The 21160-nt window shown below is 32.7% G+C and overlaps 4 protein-coding genes and 1 non-coding gene across 5 annotated transcripts; 2 read left to right on the top strand and 3 right to left on the bottom strand.

The window, feature by feature from the left end:
* The first annotated feature begins 744 nt into the window (after positions 1-744).
* On the top strand, positions 745-1386 carry LOC108473003 (inhibitor of trypsin and hageman factor-like). The gene is made up of 2 exons (XM_017774572.2): positions 745-927; positions 1008-1386. Exons 1-2 carry the CDS (start codon positions 912-914, stop codon positions 1205-1207), a joined length of 216 nt encoding a protein of 71 aa, XP_017630061.1. The 5' UTR covers positions 745-911; the 3' UTR covers positions 1208-1386.
* A 4228-nt stretch (positions 1387-5614) lies between these two features.
* On the bottom strand, positions 5615-6268 carry LOC108472822 (inhibitor of trypsin and hageman factor). Its single transcript, XM_017774380.2, has 2 exons — positions 6088-6268; positions 5615-6004 (listed from the first exon to the last, which is right to left on the bottom strand). The coding sequence occupies exons 1-2, from the start codon at positions 6254-6256 to the stop codon at positions 5811-5813; spliced, it is 363 nt and encodes a 120-aa protein (XP_017629869.2). The 5' UTR covers positions 6257-6268; the 3' UTR covers positions 5615-5810.
* Positions 6269-11730: 5462 nt separating this feature from the next.
* On the bottom strand, positions 11731-11891 carry LOC128284645 (U1 spliceosomal RNA). The gene has a single exon (XR_008275067.1). It is a non-coding gene; the product is annotated as a U1 spliceosomal RNA (small nuclear RNA).
* Positions 11762-16141, top strand: LOC108473972 (fructokinase-1-like). Its single transcript, XM_017775813.2, has 6 exons — positions 11762-12081; positions 12266-13901; positions 14000-14250; positions 14361-14652; positions 14969-15121; positions 15495-16141. Exons 2-6 carry the CDS (start codon positions 13548-13550, stop codon positions 15879-15881), a joined length of 1437 nt encoding a protein of 478 aa, XP_017631302.1. The 5' UTR covers positions 11762-12081; positions 12266-13547; the 3' UTR covers positions 15882-16141.
* A 201-nt stretch (positions 16142-16342) lies between these two features.
* On the bottom strand, positions 16343-20945 carry LOC108471445 (flowering locus K homology domain-like). Its single transcript, XM_017773061.2, has 6 exons — positions 20632-20945; positions 18889-19138; positions 18615-18763; positions 17678-17944; positions 16940-17185; positions 16343-16640 (listed from the first exon to the last, which is right to left on the bottom strand). The coding sequence occupies exons 1-6, from the start codon at positions 20896-20898 to the stop codon at positions 16461-16463; spliced, it is 1359 nt and encodes a 452-aa protein (XP_017628550.1). The 5' UTR covers positions 20899-20945; the 3' UTR covers positions 16343-16460.
* Between the last annotated feature and the right edge of the window lie 215 nt (positions 20946-21160).

Here is a 21160-nt window from a genome sequence, read left to right as displayed (position 1 = left end):
TTTAGTGATGATTCGTTCTCATTTTGGTGTGTCATTGCCTTGTCAAGGCAAGTGTTTATGAGTTGTGTTTTGTTTATGACATGTGTTGACATTTTATGATTTTGATGCTTTAGAGTGGCGGTGATATTTTGGCTTTGTTGGTGCTTTAAGATGGTGAGGCTATTTTCTTTATCTATAATAAGGAGATACACAGTTAATTAAGTATTAATTTAATTGATATAAATATTTTTATTAATATAAGAAGATGTAAATTTAAATATATTGAACTATCTTCCTATTTATAAATTAGGAAAAAATTATGAATAATTTTTGACATTATATCAAAACAAGAAGAAGAGATAATCAAAATTTATAAAAAATTATTAAAAAATCAAGATCCACTTGTAACCCTTGTTAACTGGTTTTATTATTTCAATAATATTTTATTTTTAAGTGAGAAAATAAAGCTGTTTCCATTCAATGGAAAAACAAAATAAGTGTACTAAATATATTAATGTTTAATATAATAATAATATACAAAATTATACATCAAATACTATTTTCTTATTATTTAAAACAAATGAAGACTTAAAAAGCAACTTAATTTATTCCTTCCGAAAAACTCAAGCTGAGCATCGAAAACATAATTAATTCAATCATTTTTAGAAGATAATATCAGGTTTTTGAAAAAAGAAAAAAAAGTGACGAAAGCTTACGAAAGCATATCCAAGGTCAGAGCTTTCCAATATTTCGAAGGTCAAAAACTTCAAACAAAGCAGCAGGCCATTCAAACAAACCCATTTTCATCGCTCTCCAAAATTCAACGTTTAAATTTCTTTTTTTATTCATGCATTTGGCCATCTATAAATTACTTCCCTCCGGATTTGCTTTTGCAAAAATAGAGAAAACCAAGAGGATATCTATCAAAGAAAATGACCGATTGCAGTGGTAAGCTTCTTTTTTCTCCCTTAACCATGTTTTATTCATTCTCAGAATTAACAAAGCGTTTAAATGCTTGTCGACAACAGATCCAGGAAAGAGTTCGTGGCCGGAGCTGGTGGGAACAAACGGCGAGGTGGCGGCACACATCATCGAAAAAGAAAACCCAAAGGTTAGCGTCCGAATCGTGAAAGAAGGACTGATGGTGACCATGGATTTTCGTTGTGATCGGGTGCGGGTTTGGGTGGACAACTATGGAATTGTGAAGACCACGCCTCACATTGGCTAACAGTATACCATGTGCGAAGATCCCAAAAAGCACCAATAAGCTAAACTATTTGACTTGCAATAAATAAAATTAGTTTGTATAATCTTAAGATGCCATAGGTTTGTCATTTTTTTTCTTAAATTAGTTTTACAACTTTATAATGTTTCGACAAAATTATATAATTAAAAATTAAATATATGTTTCATTTTTTAATAGGAGATATGTTTATTTTTAAATCTTGATATACTGATTATAAACCCTAAACATTTAAGTCTTAATAAATAAAATGAATTCCTTTAAAGAAAATAAAAATATTGTTTATAATTTTTATCAATTTAATATTTATTTCTTATTAAGTTGGATCATTAACTTTTTGAAAAGAGTCAAATCATTTTTAATAAATAATGATGTTAGCGTAACAACAAACATCACAGTTCATGAGTACTTCATATTAACATAACACTATTTATCTTATATAGAATGCTTATTTAATAAGTTTATTAAAATTAAAATAAAGATTTTATAAAAATTCTAAAAATTGCATGAAGCACATATTGATATGCGATTTGTTATATTTAAAATTTAACATTTTAGTTAGAATTTTCGTTTCAAAAAGCAATTCAACTTTTTTTTAAAATGTTGTTCAAATTTGACTCTTTTAAAAAGGTTTGAGAGTCAAATTTAGTTTTTCTAAAAAAAATGAGGGTCAAATTGACAAAAGATATAAATGTTAAAAAATGTCAATTCGGAATATAGGTTTGGGTAAACTATATTAATAGTCACCCAATTATGTTTTTTTTTTCTTTTTTTTGTCACTCAATTATGAAAAGTTATAAAATGGTGAACAAACTATTATTATATTTCTATTTATGAAGAGTTACAAAATAGTCACTCAACTATTCAATTTTATCTTTTTTTTATCACCCAATTATTCCATTTTTACGTCAGTCAGTGACAAAAAGACAAAATTGAATAATTAGGTGGTCATTTTATAATTTTTCATAGCTGACTGACAAAAAAAAAAAAGAAAAAATTATAGTTGAGTGACCTCTATTGTAGTTTTCCCTATAAATTTTTACTTTTAAAATCTTTTTTTTCGTTGGGCAAAGGCTCGTGGGTGTTAGAAGTTTTCAGTGTCACTTCTAATAAAGACAGTTGTCGTAACCATTTTTTTGGAAAATGGGTATCGACTTGGAGAAAAAAACGAAAACGGGAGTCGCCACCAATCTTTTTAGGTGTGATTGGATCACCTTGTAAAAGTGGCTGTTTTTAATAAATGGTTTGATTTATTTAAACAACGATTTTGGTCCACATAAATCAAGGAAACAGGTTCGGGAGTCGGTTACGCACGAGGAAGGATTAGCACCCTCGTAACGCCCAAAAATTAGTACCTAGTTGATTAATTAGTGTCTTAGTGTCGAAAAATGAAAGCTTGAAAGACATTGAAATACGATCCCTCTTCGTAAAAATGCTAATTTGAAAATGACCGAATAAATTAAAAAATGTTAAAGACTCCATAATAATAGTAGTAGTTATAATGAAAGTAAAAATAATACTAGATATAACAATAGTAATATTAGTAATAAAATAATAGCTATAAAAATATTAACCATGACAATAAAGAATAATAGTAATAATAATAATATAGATAATAATATATATATAAAATAATAATAATAGTTAGAGATAAAAGATAATAGAAGTAGTAATAATAATAGTATTAAAAAAAATACATATAGGTACAAGTATAATAACAATAATGATAATAAAAATAAAAGAATAGTAATAATATTTAAAATATATGTATATAAAACAGTAGTAAAAGGATATGTATATATAATAATAATAATAATAATAATAATAATAATAATAATAATAATAATAATGGTAAAAATGGCATTAGGATAAAATAAATATAAGTATAAATATGATAATAATAATAATGATAATGACAATAATAATAATATAGTAGTAATAATAAAAGTAAAATTAATAGTAAATTGATAATAATAATAATGTATGTTAATAACAATAATAATATATAAAGGATAGGAAATAATGAATGATAAAAAATGACAATAATATGATAATAAAAATAATGGTGGTGGTAATAATGATTATAGTAAGAATATACAATACATAGTATTAGAAGTAAATACATAACACATACATATTAGAAATAATCATAATAAAAAACATTATTAATAACTATATAAATAGATATACATGATATAGTTTGAAAAACATAAACATAAGATGATATGAAAATAAAAATAAAAATGATATAGTATTAAGGTATATGCATAACAATAAAAATATAATATTAATATATATATACGAGTAATAAAAAATGTATCCGTATTAAAAATATGTACATAATAAAAATACAACATTTAAAATATTTACACAAGATATGCATAATAATATTAAAAAATAATTATTAATGATATTACATAAATATATACATATGTAAAAAATAAATACATGATAATATTAAAAGTATGTACAGAATATATATATTATACATATCATACCTAAATATATACATACATATATATATAGTATTAAAAAAGAAATATACATAATATAATATTGACATATAAATATGTGTGATATGGAACGTAATACATATATATTTATAGAGTACATAAGTGACATACAAAAATAAAAACAATAATAGTATAACTATTAATAATACTATATAATATATATAATATACATATATATAAGTATAACAAAAATATAATAATAACAGTAATTAAAATATAATAGCATGAATAAAATTAAAATTAAAGTAAAATAATGAGAAAGAGTAGAAGAGGGATGAAAATCAAAACAACAACAAATTTTGGGGTGAATTTCAAAGAAAAAAAAAGGAAAACGACCAAATTGCAGTATGAGCACAACCTAGAAGTACTGAAAACGCAATATTCCCCATCCTAAAACGCAGCGCGTGGTCGAGGATCAAATTGAAAAACGGGACATGTTCCAGGGCTGAATTAAAAATAGCAATAACTCGATTGTAGAGACATGAAAAAGCGGAAGGACTTATTGGGAAAATATCCTATCAAAGCAAAAATGCGCGGATCCCCTAGCGGGTCGGGTCGTCTGCGCGGGTCAACCCTAAAACGACGTCGTTTTAGGGCTCTTCAGGGCACCTTAAAACAGCGCCGTTTTTAGAAGGCTATAAAAGCTAAAATTTTGAGGAAAAAAAAACATTCCTGCTATCATTTAAAAAAAAAACTCAGTAGCTCTCTCACTCCCTCTCTCTCGCCCTCTGGTCAGAGTTCAAGTCCGGCGATCGAGCCGACGTCAGTCACCGTGCGCGGTGGCCGGAACCCCGAAGGTATATTATATATATATATATATATTTATTTTTACTTATGATATATATATATATATATATGTATGTGTGGGGTTAGATTCAAAAATAGAAACAAAAGAGAAAAATAAGATAAATAAGATCACTTTAGGTTTTTTAGCTTTTGATTTTTGTATTTTGAGTATCCGATCTTGGACTACTCTCTTGATTTTGCTATTATTTTCTTTGAATCACTGTTTTTTTTATATTCAATGTCTCTTTTTTCAAAATACAATCGTTTTTTTTTCTTTTTTTCTTTTATTCGAAAATCCTCCCCCTTACAATGGTACTAGATCTGGTTTTTTATAGCCATTTACAAACTTATCATCTGTTTATCTACTATCTTTTCTTCCTTGTATGGTAGGCAAATGGTGGTGGAGGCAAGTACTATCATTGCAACTAAGGTAGTGGGATTAGGTGATTTAGGGTTTCTTTTTTTGGGGGGTATTGGGCTAATTGGACTAGGGTTAGGTATTAGATTTGGGTTTAGTGGGTCATTTGGTTTAATCTGGGCCTGCAAATTGGGCTTGTACAACAGTGTTACAAGTTTTTTAACGCAGGAGAACTACTCAATCGAATCAAATAGAGAATAAAATAATTGAGCTATTTGAAATGATAAGTGTTGTTTTGTTTGTTAAACTAGAATTTTAAACTTTATTATGGTTGAAAAGAAATTCAAATAGAGTTTAATTAAAATAAATATTCAACTAAATTATGATAATTTTTTTTAAGAAATTACAAAACACGAATAGCACGAGAGATACAATTTTGAATGAAAGTACAAAACTTGAGAGTTCCACCATAATCATAATATCACAATTTTTTTAGCTATCCATCAAGAAATGATTTAAAAGCAAATGATAGAAAGTTGAAATTTTTGAGAAAATTAAGAAAAAAACAAGCTTTTGTTTAGGCCTATGGATGAGAAAAAGGTACATTGGTTAGAGGACGAATTCTGAGTTGTAAAATAAAAAATCAGATGACTTGATTATAAATGTGGACAAGAGTTAGATTAAATTACAATGAATTATTTTCATTTTGTTTTTTAATAACTCCAGTAGGTAGAATTATTTGTATGAATTTGTACCAACTTGTCTTGGGTTTTATTAGAAACAAGCAGATTTGGGATGAACATATAATTACTATGTCATGATGGCATGTTATATCATCCTTAATACGTTACAGTAGCTATAGCTATAGCTATTACATTTTTCATTATCACTCCATCATAATTTATTAACCAGAATAATAAAGCTTGTTAGGTTAGCCAATTGTAGGGGGACGAACAACGTGGCCGTTGCTATCAACCCAAACCCAGACCCTATCACACCTGAAGTCCCTAGTGACTGGCGTTCCATCCAGCAACACTATGGCGTCCACATTTGAATTCTCCCTCTCTATCGTTGTCTTGGCACCCTCTCCATCTTTGCCCACCAGCTCTGGCCACGAGTTCTTCCCTATTGCATTTCAGACAACTCATTAATCAAACTGAAATATCCCACCCAAAAAGAAAATAAACCCCTAAAGTAATTAGCCTTACCAGGACACCCAGACATATTGCTTTCTCTTTCTCCTTCTCTCTTGGATTGCTGTGTGAGTTTCGAATTGTATCGGGCAGGATGTGTTTGGTCTTTAAATACATGTCCCAAAAGTATGAACACATTAGTGTAAATGGTCCCAAGTCCCTGCCGACCTTTTTGAATGCTCATAATAAGTTTGGCGCCGTCCCTTTATCAATGCTGATATTATGCGTACGTGGTGGTTGGCTTAGCAAGGCTTGATTTGTGATCTGCTATGTTCTTATCCTTTTTGTTGGCACTCAAAAAGAGTTGAATTTTTCCCATTTATATCAAATTTGATCAAAGTAAAAAGCTTGTTCTAGTTTTAGGATATCCTTTTTTTTAAGTTCATCTCCACGTTGATTGCGTAGCATGAACTGCTTCCCTTTGATCTAATCCTATCTGTTTGCCAGTTGGAGATGGAATTTTTTCATTTAATAACAAAGTTATAAAAAAAAAAAAAAAGAAAAAGCGTAAAGTTGGATTAGCATCAGCCTCAGCCCTCGTATAGGAAAATTATTTAAGACATTAAAATACTTATTAGTAAAATCCTTGAATTAAAAGTACATACAATCGATATGAACATAATTGTTTTACGTAAAAATAAAGCTTAATATTAGTTTGTTATTTGATAAAAAGTAAATTTGTTTATTACTACTAGACAACATACATTACATTTATTTTGTTTTAAATCAATTCAAGTCAGTTTAATTGCTTAAGAGTTCAGACTATTTAGTTACAGGTTGTTATTACTGTATTAATCACGTGTTGTAATGTGAGTCAAAGATTTAATTATTGAAGCTCTCTCACTTCACATTTGTAATCAAGTTAGTTGGTTTTCAGACAATTAAGAAAGTTAGTTTCTCTTTCTTCAAGGTAAAACCAGAAAAAATTTTAGAAAGTAAAAATAAAATTGTAATTTTACAATAGTAAAAACGTAATTTTATCATTTTAATATTTTATATTTTTATAATTTTAATAGATTAAATTAAATTTTTATATTTTTAAAGAGCTAAAAATAATTTTACGTTTATTAATTTAAAAAAAAAGATTCGCGGCTGCTCTTCTTATTCTTCTTCCTCCTCCTTCATTAGCTTCTTATATCATTCTTGGTAACTTTATGATAAATAAATAAATGATTATATTTAGATAAATTGTGCTTTTATTCATCCAAAAGTACATAATTGTTTTGGTACCAAAATATAAATAAATAACATTTTAGTTCCAAAAAAGACTTAAAAGCAAAGTAATTGTGAGGAAGCAATCCAAAAAATGTAAGATGTTTAATTGTTTATGTTGGTAGCAGCTTAGTATTGAAAATTCAATAAATTTATACCATCATTTTTACAAAAATTATATTAAACAAAATATTAATATTTGTAATTCTATCCGGATTGAAGGCCCCCTGTGATAAAGAAGAAAAAAGTATACCAAAGCTATCCAAGGTCAAAGCTTTCAAAAGTCAAAACTTCAAACAAAAGGAAAAGGAAAACACATTTCATTCAAACTAATCTCCTCTCTAAAATTCAACGTTTAATTTTGTATTAGCTCATTCCCCCATTTATAAATTCTTGGCTATCATATCTCAGAACAAAGAAAAGTAAGAGGATATCTATATCAAAGAAAATGACAGATTGCATCGGTAAGCTTTCCCCCCGCAAATTGAAGCCAAAAGTAACAAATCATGGCTTAAGTTTTTAATAAAACCTATTTTCTTTCTCAGAATTAACAAAATTTGTAAATGTTTGCCGACTACAGATCCAGGAAAGAGTTCGTGGCCGGAGCTGGTGGGAACAAACGGCGAGGTGGCGGCACACATCATCGCAAAAGAAAATCCAAAGGTTAGCGTCCAAATCGTGAAAGAAGGAATGATGGACAACTATGGAATTGTGAAGACCACGCCTCACATTGGCTAACAACTAATCGTTTATGCTGTGTGCATGGATCAATGAATCGCAAAAGGTTTGAATAAGCTAAACTATTAGCATTAAATATAAGTAAAATACTCATGTTTGATTCATTAAAGTGATATGTTGCATATTAATCAAGTGTTGATTTTTTTAAGAATCAACTTTGTATCATAAAAAAATTAATAAAGTGATTACTTTAATAAATCTATAAAATATTCATTGATTGTCTCAATTTATTACTAATGCATAAAATAAATTGAAATTGAGCTTAATTTATTTGGTTTTATGCATTTCTCCTCTTTGGAAATATATTTCAACACTAGTAGATATTTATCATTATTTTAGATTATGACTTCTTCTTACATAAAAAAATTTAAATACGTTAATGAGATGTATATCTATTATATATCTCGACACCTTGAACAGACTCTTGGATCCTTATCCCTCATGATCAAGCCTAAGAACCACTCTTCGTAGCCAACTTTTCGGTGCAATTCCTTGAGAAATCTCTTTAAGAGAACTCCTCGAACCCCAAGAGACATAAGGATCCACCTAACCGCCATTTATGACACCAATTTCTATATCTCATCTGAAATGATTGACAACATGTCAAATTGTCACCCTAATCACCCTACTTAGATTTACCATGACAAACCAATTTACTTATCCACCCATGGTTGTAACACCCCCGTACCAAACCTGATCGTTGAGTCATAACACCAAGGTGTTACATTTATTGTCGGAGCAACTGGTGTTTAATTCAATTCATTTCATCATTTTAATCGCACTACTAAGACCAAATAGTGTTTACAACATAATTTTAAAACCGTTCTTAATTCAATTCAAACTTCCGGTGGCACTTATAACAGTTTATAATTGCACTTCTAAGACCAAAGATGAAGTATTCATCTTCTCCAACGGTCCATTCTAAGGAAAAACAAAGAAAGAAAACCTTAAGCTCATTCAAGCATTCGACCACCAATCTAAAAAAGTAATTAATCCATTTTCCTCAATTTTTTATAGATTTATGATCAAGGGAGTTTGATTTAGCTAGCCCATGTATCAATTTGTTCAATTTTTTAGTTTTTAGCAAGTTACCATTAGAGATGAATTGATGAATTAGGCTTGAATTTGAAGAAATTGATAGTTAGTAAACTTAGATTATGATAAAGACTAAATTAGAAAGTAAATTGAAATTGTTAGATAAATTTGTAACTTCAGGGACTAAATTGAAAATTGTCATGAGATTATGCTATAGATAGAAAGTACAAGTTCTCTAATGAAAGAATGTGAAATCATATTTTGATATGATATTAAATATTGAAAAATACAAGTATCTTTAATATAGGGACTAATATGAATAAAATGTAAAATATGGTTGACTATGTATTTGATTGTGTATTGGACTTAATAGTTGGTATAAATGGTTGAATTGATTGGAAATGTGATCGTAGTTGCTCCGGTAATGAATGTGGCATGTTGAAGCTCAAACCTGACGATCGGGTCGGGTACTCCTTCCTAACATAACCCTGATAACTTGGGTCCCTCTAGCATAAGGGGTTTTTAAATTAAACACTAATGGATCATCTATTGGTAACCAAGGAAAGGGAAAGGCTAGCACTTTAATCAGAAATGATAGAGGCAAATGGATTGGAGGATGCTTCAGGCATATTTTGCTCGTCACCAGTGTCGAAGCTTTACTTTGGGCAATTAGCGATGGGTTAGCCTTAGCTTTACATCACAATATTGCTCATCTTGAATTTGAAAGTGATGCCACTACTGATGTTAGTTTTATCTGTAATAGTGAAACTAACAAATCTTGTTTCGTCTACACTTGTGAATGGTTGCAGGTCACTAATGTCTAAGTTCGTTTCGACTTCACTCAAGCACATTTATAGGGAGGGTAACCAAAGTGCAAACCAGTTAGCTCAACTAGAGAACAACTTTCAACAGGATAACTAAAGCACCGTTTGTAATAGAAAGATTTGTGCTTTTGTGGGGAACCCTCGACTTGTATTGAAGCGCTCTTAAAATTTGATGCCTATAAATTCACTATGTATCGAGTCTTAATTGAATCAATATTATCGTTCCATTTAGACAAAACAAAAGTATGAAAAAACAAAACTCAAAGAAAGCCACTTTTCATATCCATTGATAGTCAAAACAAAGCTGTAAAGGCTTTATAAATTAATTGATCACAGTTCTCAAAAACAGTTCCAAATATCGGGTTCATGTTGAAAACTCAAATGCGAAATTGTTAAAGTTAGGAATAAATGAGATACATTGAAATTTTGTTAGGCCTATATAAGCTAATCATTCAATAAAAACCCTACTATTTTTATGCACTAAATCTCTTATAGCACGTTTGGTTCACTAAAATGAAATAGGACTATAATAAAATAACCATTCCGTGGGAATGGAACAATGTCATAATTGAATGAGTATTATCATAGTATTTATGCGTTTAGTTGAGAGAAATAGATATATAATAATAATAAAAAAAGCTCAAATGACGAATAGGCCCTTTAATATTTTAATGTATTTTTCACATCAATTTAATATTAAAGAATAATATTTAAATATAAAATATTAAAATATTTTATATTTATATTTTTTGAAATTTTGAAATAATATTTTATATTAAATTATATATTAAAAAGAATTTTTTATTTTCTCCATCTTCTTCATCTTGGTTGGTCTCTTCTTTCTCCCAAATTCATCTTTTATCTTCCTCCCCAAATTTTAACGAAACCTCCAACAATGGCTAACCATAAGAGCTCCTAGTATCCATTCATATGCATGCAATTAACAGGTTCATAATATTGCATGAGCAGGACAGTAACTTTTATGATGCATGACCAATGATTCAATTCTTTAATCTTAAGAAATCATGACATATTTGTGCTGAACCAAAAAATACTGTAGTGGAAGTAAACTGATTATATTCACGCATTAGAATTCATATTGGTCGAATTTAACAACTTGCTGATACAAGAGCAGCAACTGCCGGCGAACTCCCAGCAAGTAAAACCAAGTCTCAAGTAAAGCCCATATAGGCACTTTTAATCGCAATTTCTAGTACTTCTATTCACGGATTGCGTTAAGGCTTTCCTTAAACCGTCGATGATAACAGTTATTAGCACAAATAAAGGAAACTATTGACATTTTTAACCTCAAGTAGCACATTAAATATGCTTCTGATTTAAAAACTCAAAGAAGTGTCGCAGCACTTAAAAGGAAATGGTGCTAACTATGGCCTGATTAATTTGTAAATGACCACGTATAAAACTGAATACAGGAGACAAAATTCTATAAAGCTTTGTGAACAATACAATTTCACAGCCAATAAGCAATTTTTGAGCAAGCAGTGAACATACGCAAAAATAAAAGATGTAGAAGGAATATAATCAGAAGTATATATAATAGAACTATTATACTCCAATCCATGTATTTGGAATATCCAAGTCTAACACTTACTCCATGGGCTCAGCTCTTAACGCTGCCCTTGAAGGACATGCTTAAAATATATAACGAGGATGGATGAGAGGGCTGTCGGTTTAGATGGTGAGAATTTGGGGTTAATTTTTTATTTCACACGGTCAATCATCCATTCAGTAAAGGGACGATCGACCAAACAATTGAAGTACCGTAATCCATTTACATTCTCCCAACCGAACATACTCTAAATAGCAAAATTTTAAATTATTATATTTGGTAGGGACCGCGCGTACGCAGGCCCCCTCTCTCACAAATTATGACGTACACTCTCCCACTTGGGGAGATGTTAAGCTGGCGCCCTCACCAAGTGCAATGTGAGTCGCCAACCTAGGCCATGGGCCTCATTGATCGCCCATACGCCCCGTCCAGGTAAGTGAGTTTAACGTTGGTGCTCACATTCCTTTTATAAGTTCTCCTAGCACTAATCTCCTTATGCAGCACGATGTGGGACAAATAACTTAAAAACATAAATAATAAACCCAACATGTCGGTGAGGAAAGATGGAATTTTTTCTGTGAATGTGTTTCTGAGACTCGGCAACTGCTAGTTAAGACTTCCAACTTGTGGGTGGGTTTCTTCCCTAATGAAGGGCTTCAGGCAGCCCTTTGTTTTAAGATAAAATGCTTTTCTTCTTTATTTGGCTTTTACTGGTTTCTAGTTTCGCTTTAAAGCTTCATTGGTCTTGTTGAGAAATTGAGCATCATTTTTGGGTTAAATCAAAAAATGGTTTCCTTTTTGCCTCTTTTTGCAGAAGCTCGGAGGTGTGCAGTGCTGAGCACTGATTAGCTGAGAATTGACAGTCAAAGATGTGATTACCGTCAGCTTCTGGACGGTGAAGGTACCACTGCAGGTCTATTCTATTCAGATTAATGGGGTAGAAACGCCATTCTCTGGGGATAATGTTAGTTTGAATTCGCAATCTGATGATGATGATGCATACAGACCATCTGTTCCAACCATTATCAACATCCACAAAGACTAATACTTCTCTTCCAATTGTATTTGCATATCAATTGATTATCCATTAGTTGCAACAGGTGTGAAGTAATTAGAAGTCTTATCTAACAGTACTTTTGTGGGTTTCATTGCAGAGTAAAAAGTTATATAGCTTGTTCAGTCATCTGTGATCACCTTAACATAATGTTCAAGTTCATTTCGTATATTTGTAAATTTAGTTTATAATAAGCACATGGATGCATACTTACTCATAATTATGTCTTTGCACAAGCTAATTAAGAAGCATTAACAGCAGAAAATTAGCTGCATGAGTTTTATGCCTACTTGTCTCACTCTCCACCTAGCACTTATTTTGGAGATTGAGTTCATCTTCATGAAACTTTCTTTTCCTAGTGCTTTTTAATCTTTTAACGTTGTCTGGCAAGCGCTGTGTTGAATTTGCAGTTAATGCTACATTACTTGCATTCTCTATGACCTATATTTGTCTCTGCATCAGACACAAGCATGAATATGATACTTGTTATACTAAGATATTATCAGTGTCCGCTGTCAATTTAGTACAATATGGTAATAGAGATGAGTTTGGTTGGGTTGGGTTTAGTTGAGTTTTTCGAATGATACAGTTTCACTTCTTGATTTTTTATATTTAGGAATTTCGAATATATTTTATGACTTTTGGATGTTATATAAGATAATCAATAATACTTGTATAATATATTCTTTTGTTTTCATAAACCAGTTTTGATTAGTGTTATGCGAACTTTGACAATCACACCCTTGTAATTTATTGATTTGAATCCATGGGTTTGAAAATTTGACATCCATCATTTCCAACCTATTGAACCAAATTTATGAAAAATGAAATTTCATTCCATTCAACCATTCTCTACTCAATCGTCAACTTGAAATATGCTTAAAAGACTCGCAACGTCTACTTTGCCAGAAAAAACGAGTCAATCCTCCTTACTTTCCCTTTAAATTAACTTCAACTATCCCGACTTTCACTCATTTCTATTACTGCTCTCAATTTTCCCCTTACTCTTCTTTGACTCGTTGTTTACTATTGATTCAGCTGAATGCATCACCAATCCATAGCCTTTAAACCCCTCCAATCCCCTTTCCCGCCCCGCCTTCACCCTCCTAACGCTATCCCTTCTCGCCGCCTGTTTCCCCTCCATCTAAACACCACCGCTTATTCTCCCTGCTCTGCCTCTAGCTGCCGGAGTTTCCATATCCCTCTTCCCACTCACCCTCCTCGCTCCCTCCCCTCCTCCAACTCCACCAAAAACGCCGCCCTCAAAACCGTCGATGTCGCCACTCTCGGCAATCTCTGTGTTGATATTGTTCTCAATGTTCCCAAATTACCCCCGTCTTCTAAAGGCGCTCGCAAAGCCATCATGGAACAGTTATCCTCTTCTCCTCCCGACAAGGTAAAAGAAAAATACTCTTTTCAAACGGGGGTTTACAAATTCATGGGTTTTATGGAAAAATCACTAACTTTTGTCTATGTTTTCTTTTTGGGTTATAGCAATATTGGGAAGCTGGTGGCAACTGTAATGTAGCTATAGCAGCTGCAAGGCTGGGACTCAATTGTATTACAATAGGTTATGTTGGTAATGAAATTTATGGGAAGTTTCTTCTAGATGTGCTTCGTGATGAAGGAATTCGTATGGTGGGAATGAATGAAGAAGCTGATGTTGTTAACAGTCCAAGTGCTTCTCATCAAACTCTCTTATGTTGGGTGCTTGTTGATCCTTTACAAAAGCATGGTTTTTGCAGGTAAAAAATCAAAACATGTCTTTTCTCTGATCGTCAACAAAGGGTCGCCAATTTTGTTAGAGAAAATGGTTGCTAAACGTTTTATCTGTTCCTGTTTATTGTTTCATTAGTCCAGCTGATTTTTTTGAGGAGCCTGCTTTTAGCTGGATGAGTACACTTTCTGAAGAAGTAAAGAGGGGGATTAAGCGATCGAGAATCTTGTTTTGTAATGGTTATGATTTTGATGAGCTTTGCCCTGGTTTGATAATGTCAGCTGTTGACTATGCAATTGAAGCTGGTGCATCAGTGTTTTTCGATCCAGGGCCGCGTGGAAAGAGTCTTTTACGCGGAACTGTGGAAGAACAAAAGGCACTTAGGCATTTCTTGAGGATGAGTGATGTCCTCCTTCTAACATCTGATGAGGTTTGAGGCACTTCTTTTCACAGAATCAATGGGCCTTTTTAATCTGATGATCTTTGTGGATGAGTGATGTGTAGTGTATTGCCAACATTGTCTGCCTGAAAATGCACAAAGTTTTTTGGATTATTGAGCGTTGGTGGGGAGTACTCCTCACCCTTCATAGATAATAAATATGCCTGCTACTATGGAGTTTGGAACTTTGAATTCCTGTAGGAACCATTTGGCCTTCTATAGTATTTGATGTGAATTGTATCTTTCTATCTCCTAGCTTTATTGGCTGTTTACCTAATTAGTTGCATTTGCATTAATGAATTTTCAGGCCGAATCAGTGACTGGCATAGCGAACCCGATTCTAGCAGGACAGGAGTTGCTGAGGACAGGGGTCCGCACTAAATGGGTGGTTGTGAAGATGGGCCCTAGGGGTTCAATTCTGATAACCACGTCAAATATTACATGTGCATCTGCATTTAAGGTGAGTTATAGGCTTAGCTTCAATGTATATCCAAAAGCATAAAAGGTTAGTCATTATGTGAATGTTAATTTGTCGCAATTCCTTGAATATCTTTTCAATTTGCTTTAAGCTAAGGTTGTTTTTTTCTGTTTCTTGAAAATGCACTTTTGTAACTCTTTGATACTGTAAGATATGATTTACAAAAATTTTAGGGACATACAAAACATATATATGTTTCTCTTAACAATTTACGCCAGCCACGTTTAACACATCTATTTGTCCCCGAAATATGACATCTATTGTCTGAAAGTTTTCCAGTACTATATTTATGTCTGACCATTCTTTCAAAATTGACCATTCTAATGTCTCTCGATTATTTCAAATATTTCATCAGGTGAAAGTCATGGACACCGTCGGCTGCGGAGATAGTTTTGTTGCAGCTATTGCATTCGGTTTTATACACAATATTCCCTTGGTTACAACATTGGCATTTGCAAATGCTGTGGGGGCTGCTACTGCCATGGGTTGTGGTGCCGGTAGGAATGTAGCAGCACTGAAGCAAGTAGTAGAACTAATGGAAGCACCCAACCTCAACGAGGATGATGAATTTTGGAATGAGCTACTGGGTGAACATTTGGACTCCCAAGAGGTTACTTTTCTGTCGAAAATGATTTTAAATGGAAGCAATGGCAGGATGAATCGTGTTACATTTCAAAAGGCAGTTTCTGAATTGCTGCCTAAGCTTAAATCAAGTCAACTAGAGGGCACACTGTCATGTTGATGGATTGGAGCAGGTATTAGATACTCAACAATGGTTTAAAGAATACGTATGGTAAACTCAATAACGAGTACGATTGGGATCAGATTGAAATGGTTACTAGAAGATCTTTAAGTGAGTTCATTAACACATTTTTGGCGAATACCTTGATACATAGCTATGTAAAAATAGATGTTCCCTTGTCGTGGTTATATTGTTGTTGTCATCATCATTGGTTTTGATTTTCTAATTTTTATGCAATACAAAAAAGATTGCTTCGAAAACAGCCAACAGGTACCAGTTTGTCTCGTGTTCATTTTTGTGATTGTAGTGCAACATTTACCAAATCTATGAAAGAAAAGGATTTTGCAGTATTAAATCTGAATATTCCAGTAGATATGATGTATCACTAATAGTTTTTCTTAACTATAAATCTAAAAAGAATATATATTAGAATTGAGATGTAGTAAAAGTCCTAGGCAAAATTCACAATTTTATCCTAAAATTCAATAAACCAATAAAGGAAGGAACAATTGAGTCAAACGTAATCAAGTGCAGATTGGGACTACAAAACTTTCGATCCTAAAGTAATCTGGTACTACCTCAATAACCATAACCAGTGCCATAAATTGAACCATGGTCTATGACAGTCGCATGGCTGACATGACCATTGGCATCAGAAGACGCATAAAGAGAAGCATGTACCGGATAAGGACTGTACTCCTCGCTGATTGATCCACCTGGCAGACTCTGCATCGCATTTGCAGCTTCGGCAATAAAGTTCTGTATCATTCAAGAAAAGAGAGATACATAAGATGCATGATAGAATATTGGTTATTACAACTGAATGTTTAAAGGGCTTAAATAGGGAAAAGAGGAAAACAATTCATGGTGTTTTGGTACTGATCAAAACTGAAAGTTCTGATAGGTTGTAGTTGAATAAAAGATATTTCAAAGTCCACTGTTAATATGCTAGGGAAAGTTGAAAAGTTAGCAGAAACTAGGGAAGAAATTCAACATAACAGTAGCAGAAACTAGGGAAGAAATTCAACATAACAGTAGAGCTTGTCAAACCAGATTACCCGTATCAACTGCTCAGCCGCTTGTACCTCAGAGGCAGATCCAGAAATTTCAACAATCATATCACCAGGCACATCTCTTGTCTCTTGTATAGCTATAGCAGCTCCACTGGCACGGCGCATATAGCTTATATTTGCACCAGATGTCCCAATTACAGCATTTGCATATGATAAAGGAATTTGCATGTGTTGTATGATAATCCAGTATGCAAAATAAGCACTAGTTAGTAATTCATTCTTGAACTTGGATCATTTGACTACTACATGAAGCAAATAAGTAAAAGGAAATACAGGCAATATAAATAACAACTATTAATGTGGAGAGAAAAGCAGCAAAGATCAAGGATTCACAAATCAGTAGCATCTATTAAACAACATTGAAAACAAGGGTCAATGATTACAGGTTTGGATTAATGCTAACATGTGAATTACTGCCTAATGATACTCAGCAGTTCAGCCAAAGTAGTGAAGCAGCATTAACAAGTTAATCAGCTAATATTTAACAGATTGTTACATCCACAGCACAGAGGAACGGGTGCAAACTTCTATCCCAGCCATTTTCAAGGGGCATCAAAGGACACTAGTTGTGTTTAAGCATTTGTACCTTAATATCCTTCCAAATATTGCATTCAAAACAATATTGTTTTATTTTCTAGCACCTGTTTTAGCCCAACAACTGGTGCAAGTTTACCGCAACTCAAAGAAAACAAAATGAAAGACGATTAGACATGAAGACTACACCTTTGTCACCACTGACTGTTTGGCCTGCACATTTGATGCATGACCTCCCATAGAACCATGCTTCCCATATAGTGCTGGACCCTGATAGGAATTCTTGTCATGCAAAGGTAGCTCATGAGGTTCATAAAAATCGTCAAACTGAGATTCAGGATACATATATTTTGGCTTAGAACCAAGAAGGGCTTCACTATCAGCAATCGGAGAACCATGCAGATGGTGCTGGGATTGAGGCACGACCATATTCTGATTGGCACTCACATTCTGCATCTGACAAGAACCAGAACTTTAATCAATAATACACACTGTTTATAGTGTACGATTTAATTTCTATGAATCATACACCTATATATAATAAGTTGAATAACTACTCTGAGTAGATTGTTCAACTGGTGCAGTCACAAAGAACTCACAGGTAATGATATATCTCCAAGCAAAATGAAAAGCAAAACGAACAAACTGAGTTCAACCACAGCCAAATTTAGGAAAGCTCACACAAGCACCAATATCTGCAAGGTTGACTTGCCCAAGCTGGCTTACCATCATAGTTTTCTGAGAGATTTGTAATGACTAATTTGGGAAATGCTAAAGGCCATACCAACTATTCACGCCAAAGGATTGCTAACCCTTCATGAGAATAAACTTCAGGCCCTAGTTCCGGTAACATGGTGTAATGCTAAACAAAAAGCCCTTGACAATGAGCTTTTACAGACAAAAGGTAATATTTGACATTAGAACCTTCAAACTGTTCGGGCCAAAGGATTGCTAACCATTCATGAGAATAAACTTCAGGCCCTTGTTCCGGTAACATGGTGTAATGCTAAACAAAAAGCCCTTGACAATGAGTTTTTACAGACAAAGGGTAATATTTGACATTAGAACCTTCAAACCAAATAGGTGCCAGGAACCAGTTAACTAAACTGGGATCAAAAAGGCTTACTTGCATTTCAAATACCCCAATAATGCTGCGGTGAACCAAAAACTTCCTGAGATGGCCTGCAATAAGTTCAATTGCAGCGTGTACACATGCGGGCCCACCCTCTATCTCAACAACACTATCATCTTTCAAAGAAAAAACTGGCATGTGTTCTGTTGGAACAACAGCATAAGAGTAGCAATGTGGAAGCAGGTATATTAATAAAACAAAATACAGTTACTGAGCAGGACATCTCAGTATCTAACAGCCAAGCAATCAACATAGTTTTCATAACTACCTCCTCCAAGAACTCGAATATTGCAATTAGAAGCATCTTGAATATACTTTATAGTGGATCCTTGTCTGCCAATCAAGCTTCCTGCCTGAGTATCTGCCACTAGAAGACGTGTGATAACTCTGCCATTTGCACCTGCTGTAGTATGATCATAATCACCATCTAGACCAAGAATACGCCTATGAATCCTCAATAAGCCATCCATAGATGGAGGAATAGGAGCATCTGGTTCTTCTTTGGCAGAAACCATGACCTTATGCGAACAAAAAGATTTAATCATTAAGTAACCAATTTCACACTCATCCACTAAGTAGGGATAATCCCTGGATTTTAAGATTGAAAACATAGAGGGCTATATATTAGCAATCTTGATTAGCCTTCAGAGGAAGGCAAACAAAATTCATTTAATAACATTGAGAGCTATTAAAATCAAAATAAGGCCTCTTCAAATAAAAATATATGGGAATGGGAACAACTGTACAAATTCTTTTCTTTTTTTTTAATGCGAGTAGTTATTGGAATTTGATTCGATAAAGCAAGCAACTGATACGCATAATATCAGAGCTTATACAGGTGGATAAAAACAGGTACAACCCTATCATTCAACTTAATAGAAAAGAATCAAGTAAGAACAGTATGTCTTAACAATGGAAAGAAAGAAACCATCTAAGAAAAAAAATGAAAAAGAATGATCCCAAAATTATAGATTTCATCAAATAATAAATCTCAAACCCACTAAATGTAGAATGTAATAACAAGCATTTCATCATATATTATATATATATATATATATAAGTTTCAAAATATCTTAGACATGTAAAATACAACTGAGCCCATCAACAAGCTAGCTGATTCAGGTTTCCATGTGAATCCTTGTGCACAATTTACCTATATCTATAGAACTTCGCTCACAAAGTGATAAAGATTATACATTTATAACACCAGCCTTTAATTAACATGTTTGTAGATGTTAGTTTGTACGATTTAAAATAATAAATCGAATAGCTTCAAAAATTTTAGGCTTTTTTTTTTTTTTTCCTGGAAAGAGATCAATTGTTCAAGTTCTGAAGTTACCAGATAAAGTCCAAATCTTCTTGGCAACAAAGCATTTTTTATTGTTAAAACAAAAGAACTTTTCAGCACTTGTAAGGTTCAATCGGCAATCTTGAGTGTTTAACTTCTAGTTTGAAACCACTTTGGTCATTGGTTTGATGCCTAAGATTTGCGAAGGACCTGCAAACATTCATTTCGGTTATACTAACATGCTTTTATATTGCATGTTTTCCTTTTTGTTTTAAGTTGACATTAATTGGACATTGTTCTTAAAACTTCTCCTCATCCACATTATTTAAGGTTCAAACACTTGTTTTAAGAACTTGTGTTTAGTTTGTCTCTCTCTGTCTTGTCCAATCTAACACTGTTGAAACCACTGATGATAATTCCTTTCCGAAACATTAGAACATAAAACATTAACTGGGATTGCTTAGTATTGCAGTTTAAATATGATACTATTAGTATTCGAATTCAAATAGCTTAAAAAGATTTAACAGTTATGAGCTACTGGATAAACATTGACCTCATTGTATTGCATCCCTAATACTGAAAACAAGAGGAAAAAAGGGACTTTAGAAACAACACGCAGTAAAACAAGTGAAAGAAACAAACAAAAGCCATATCATAACGTAGCACTAAACATTGTGGATGGAAGTTTGAAGAAGTGAAAGAATTTTGATGAGAAGGACTCACAGCTCTTTCAGAGGTAGTAGGAGGTCCATCAAGAATCTTAATCCGGGCCCTTGATTCGTCGGAGATTTTCCTGATGAACTCTCCTTTTGGGCCGATGATAGTACCCACCTTCTGGGCGGGAACCAACATTCTAAAAACGTTCTCACCAGGCCATCCAGGCCACTTCTTTTCTCCATTTCCTCCCGCACCCTGCATTTCTGTCTCTTCGGGTTGAAGAGGAACCGCCAAATCTTCCGGCGTTTGATCTTCATAACTTTCTCCTGCCATTTCTCGCGTTCTTTTTTCTTTTTCTTTTTCTTTTATGGGTTAAACTGACAAGCAAGCAAAAACATAATTAATTAATATAAAATTGGTTAAACTATTAAAATAGTGAATTTTATTTACTTCAAATTATGTTTTAGTTAAAAATTAAATTGTTTAAAAAAATATATAATGATTAATTGTAAAATTTAACCTAAAATTTTTTATTTGAAATGATGATTTAATATATCATGTCGATTAATTGAATTCTGCTAACAACAATTAACAA

The sequence above is a fragment of the Gossypium arboreum genome, chromosome 11 (genome assembly GCF_025698485.1).
Source record: "Gossypium arboreum isolate Shixiya-1 chromosome 11, ASM2569848v2, whole genome shotgun sequence".
NCBI lineage: Eukaryota > Viridiplantae > Streptophyta > Magnoliopsida > Malvales > Malvaceae > Gossypium > Gossypium arboreum.
This window is presented reverse-complemented; position numbering and strand designations above follow the sequence as displayed.

Coding starts and splice junctions, on each gene's coding strand:
- LOC108471445 (XM_017773061.2), bottom strand. CDS start 20,898: ATGGCAGGAGAAAGTTATGAAGATCAAACGCCGGAAGATTTGGCGGTT. Junction 18,764..18,888: donor TATTCGAGTTCTTGGAGGAG/GTAGTTATGAAA, acceptor TTGTTCCAACAG/AACACATGCCAGTTTTTTCT. Junction 17,945..18,614: donor TTGGGGTATTTGAAATGCAA/GTAAGCCTTTTT, acceptor GGTTCTTGTCAG/ATGCAGAATGTGAGTGCCAA.
- LOC108473972 (XM_017775813.2), top strand. CDS start 13,548: ATGCATCACCAATCCATAGCCTTTAAACCCCTCCAATCCCCTTTCCCG. Junction 14,251..14,360: donor CAAAAGCATGGTTTTTGCAG/GTAAAAAATCAA, acceptor TTGTTTCATTAG/TCCAGCTGATTTTTTTGAGG. Junction 14,653..14,968: donor TCCTTCTAACATCTGATGAG/GTTTGAGGCACT, acceptor ATGAATTTTCAG/GCCGAATCAGTGACTGGCAT.
- LOC108472822 (XM_017774380.2), bottom strand. CDS start 6,256: ATGAGCATTCAAAAAGGTCGGCAGGGACTTGGGACCATTTACACTAAT. Junction 6,005..6,087: donor CAATATGTCTGGGTGTCCTG/GTAAGGCTAATT, acceptor GAAATGCAATAG/GGAAGAACTCGTGGCCAGAG.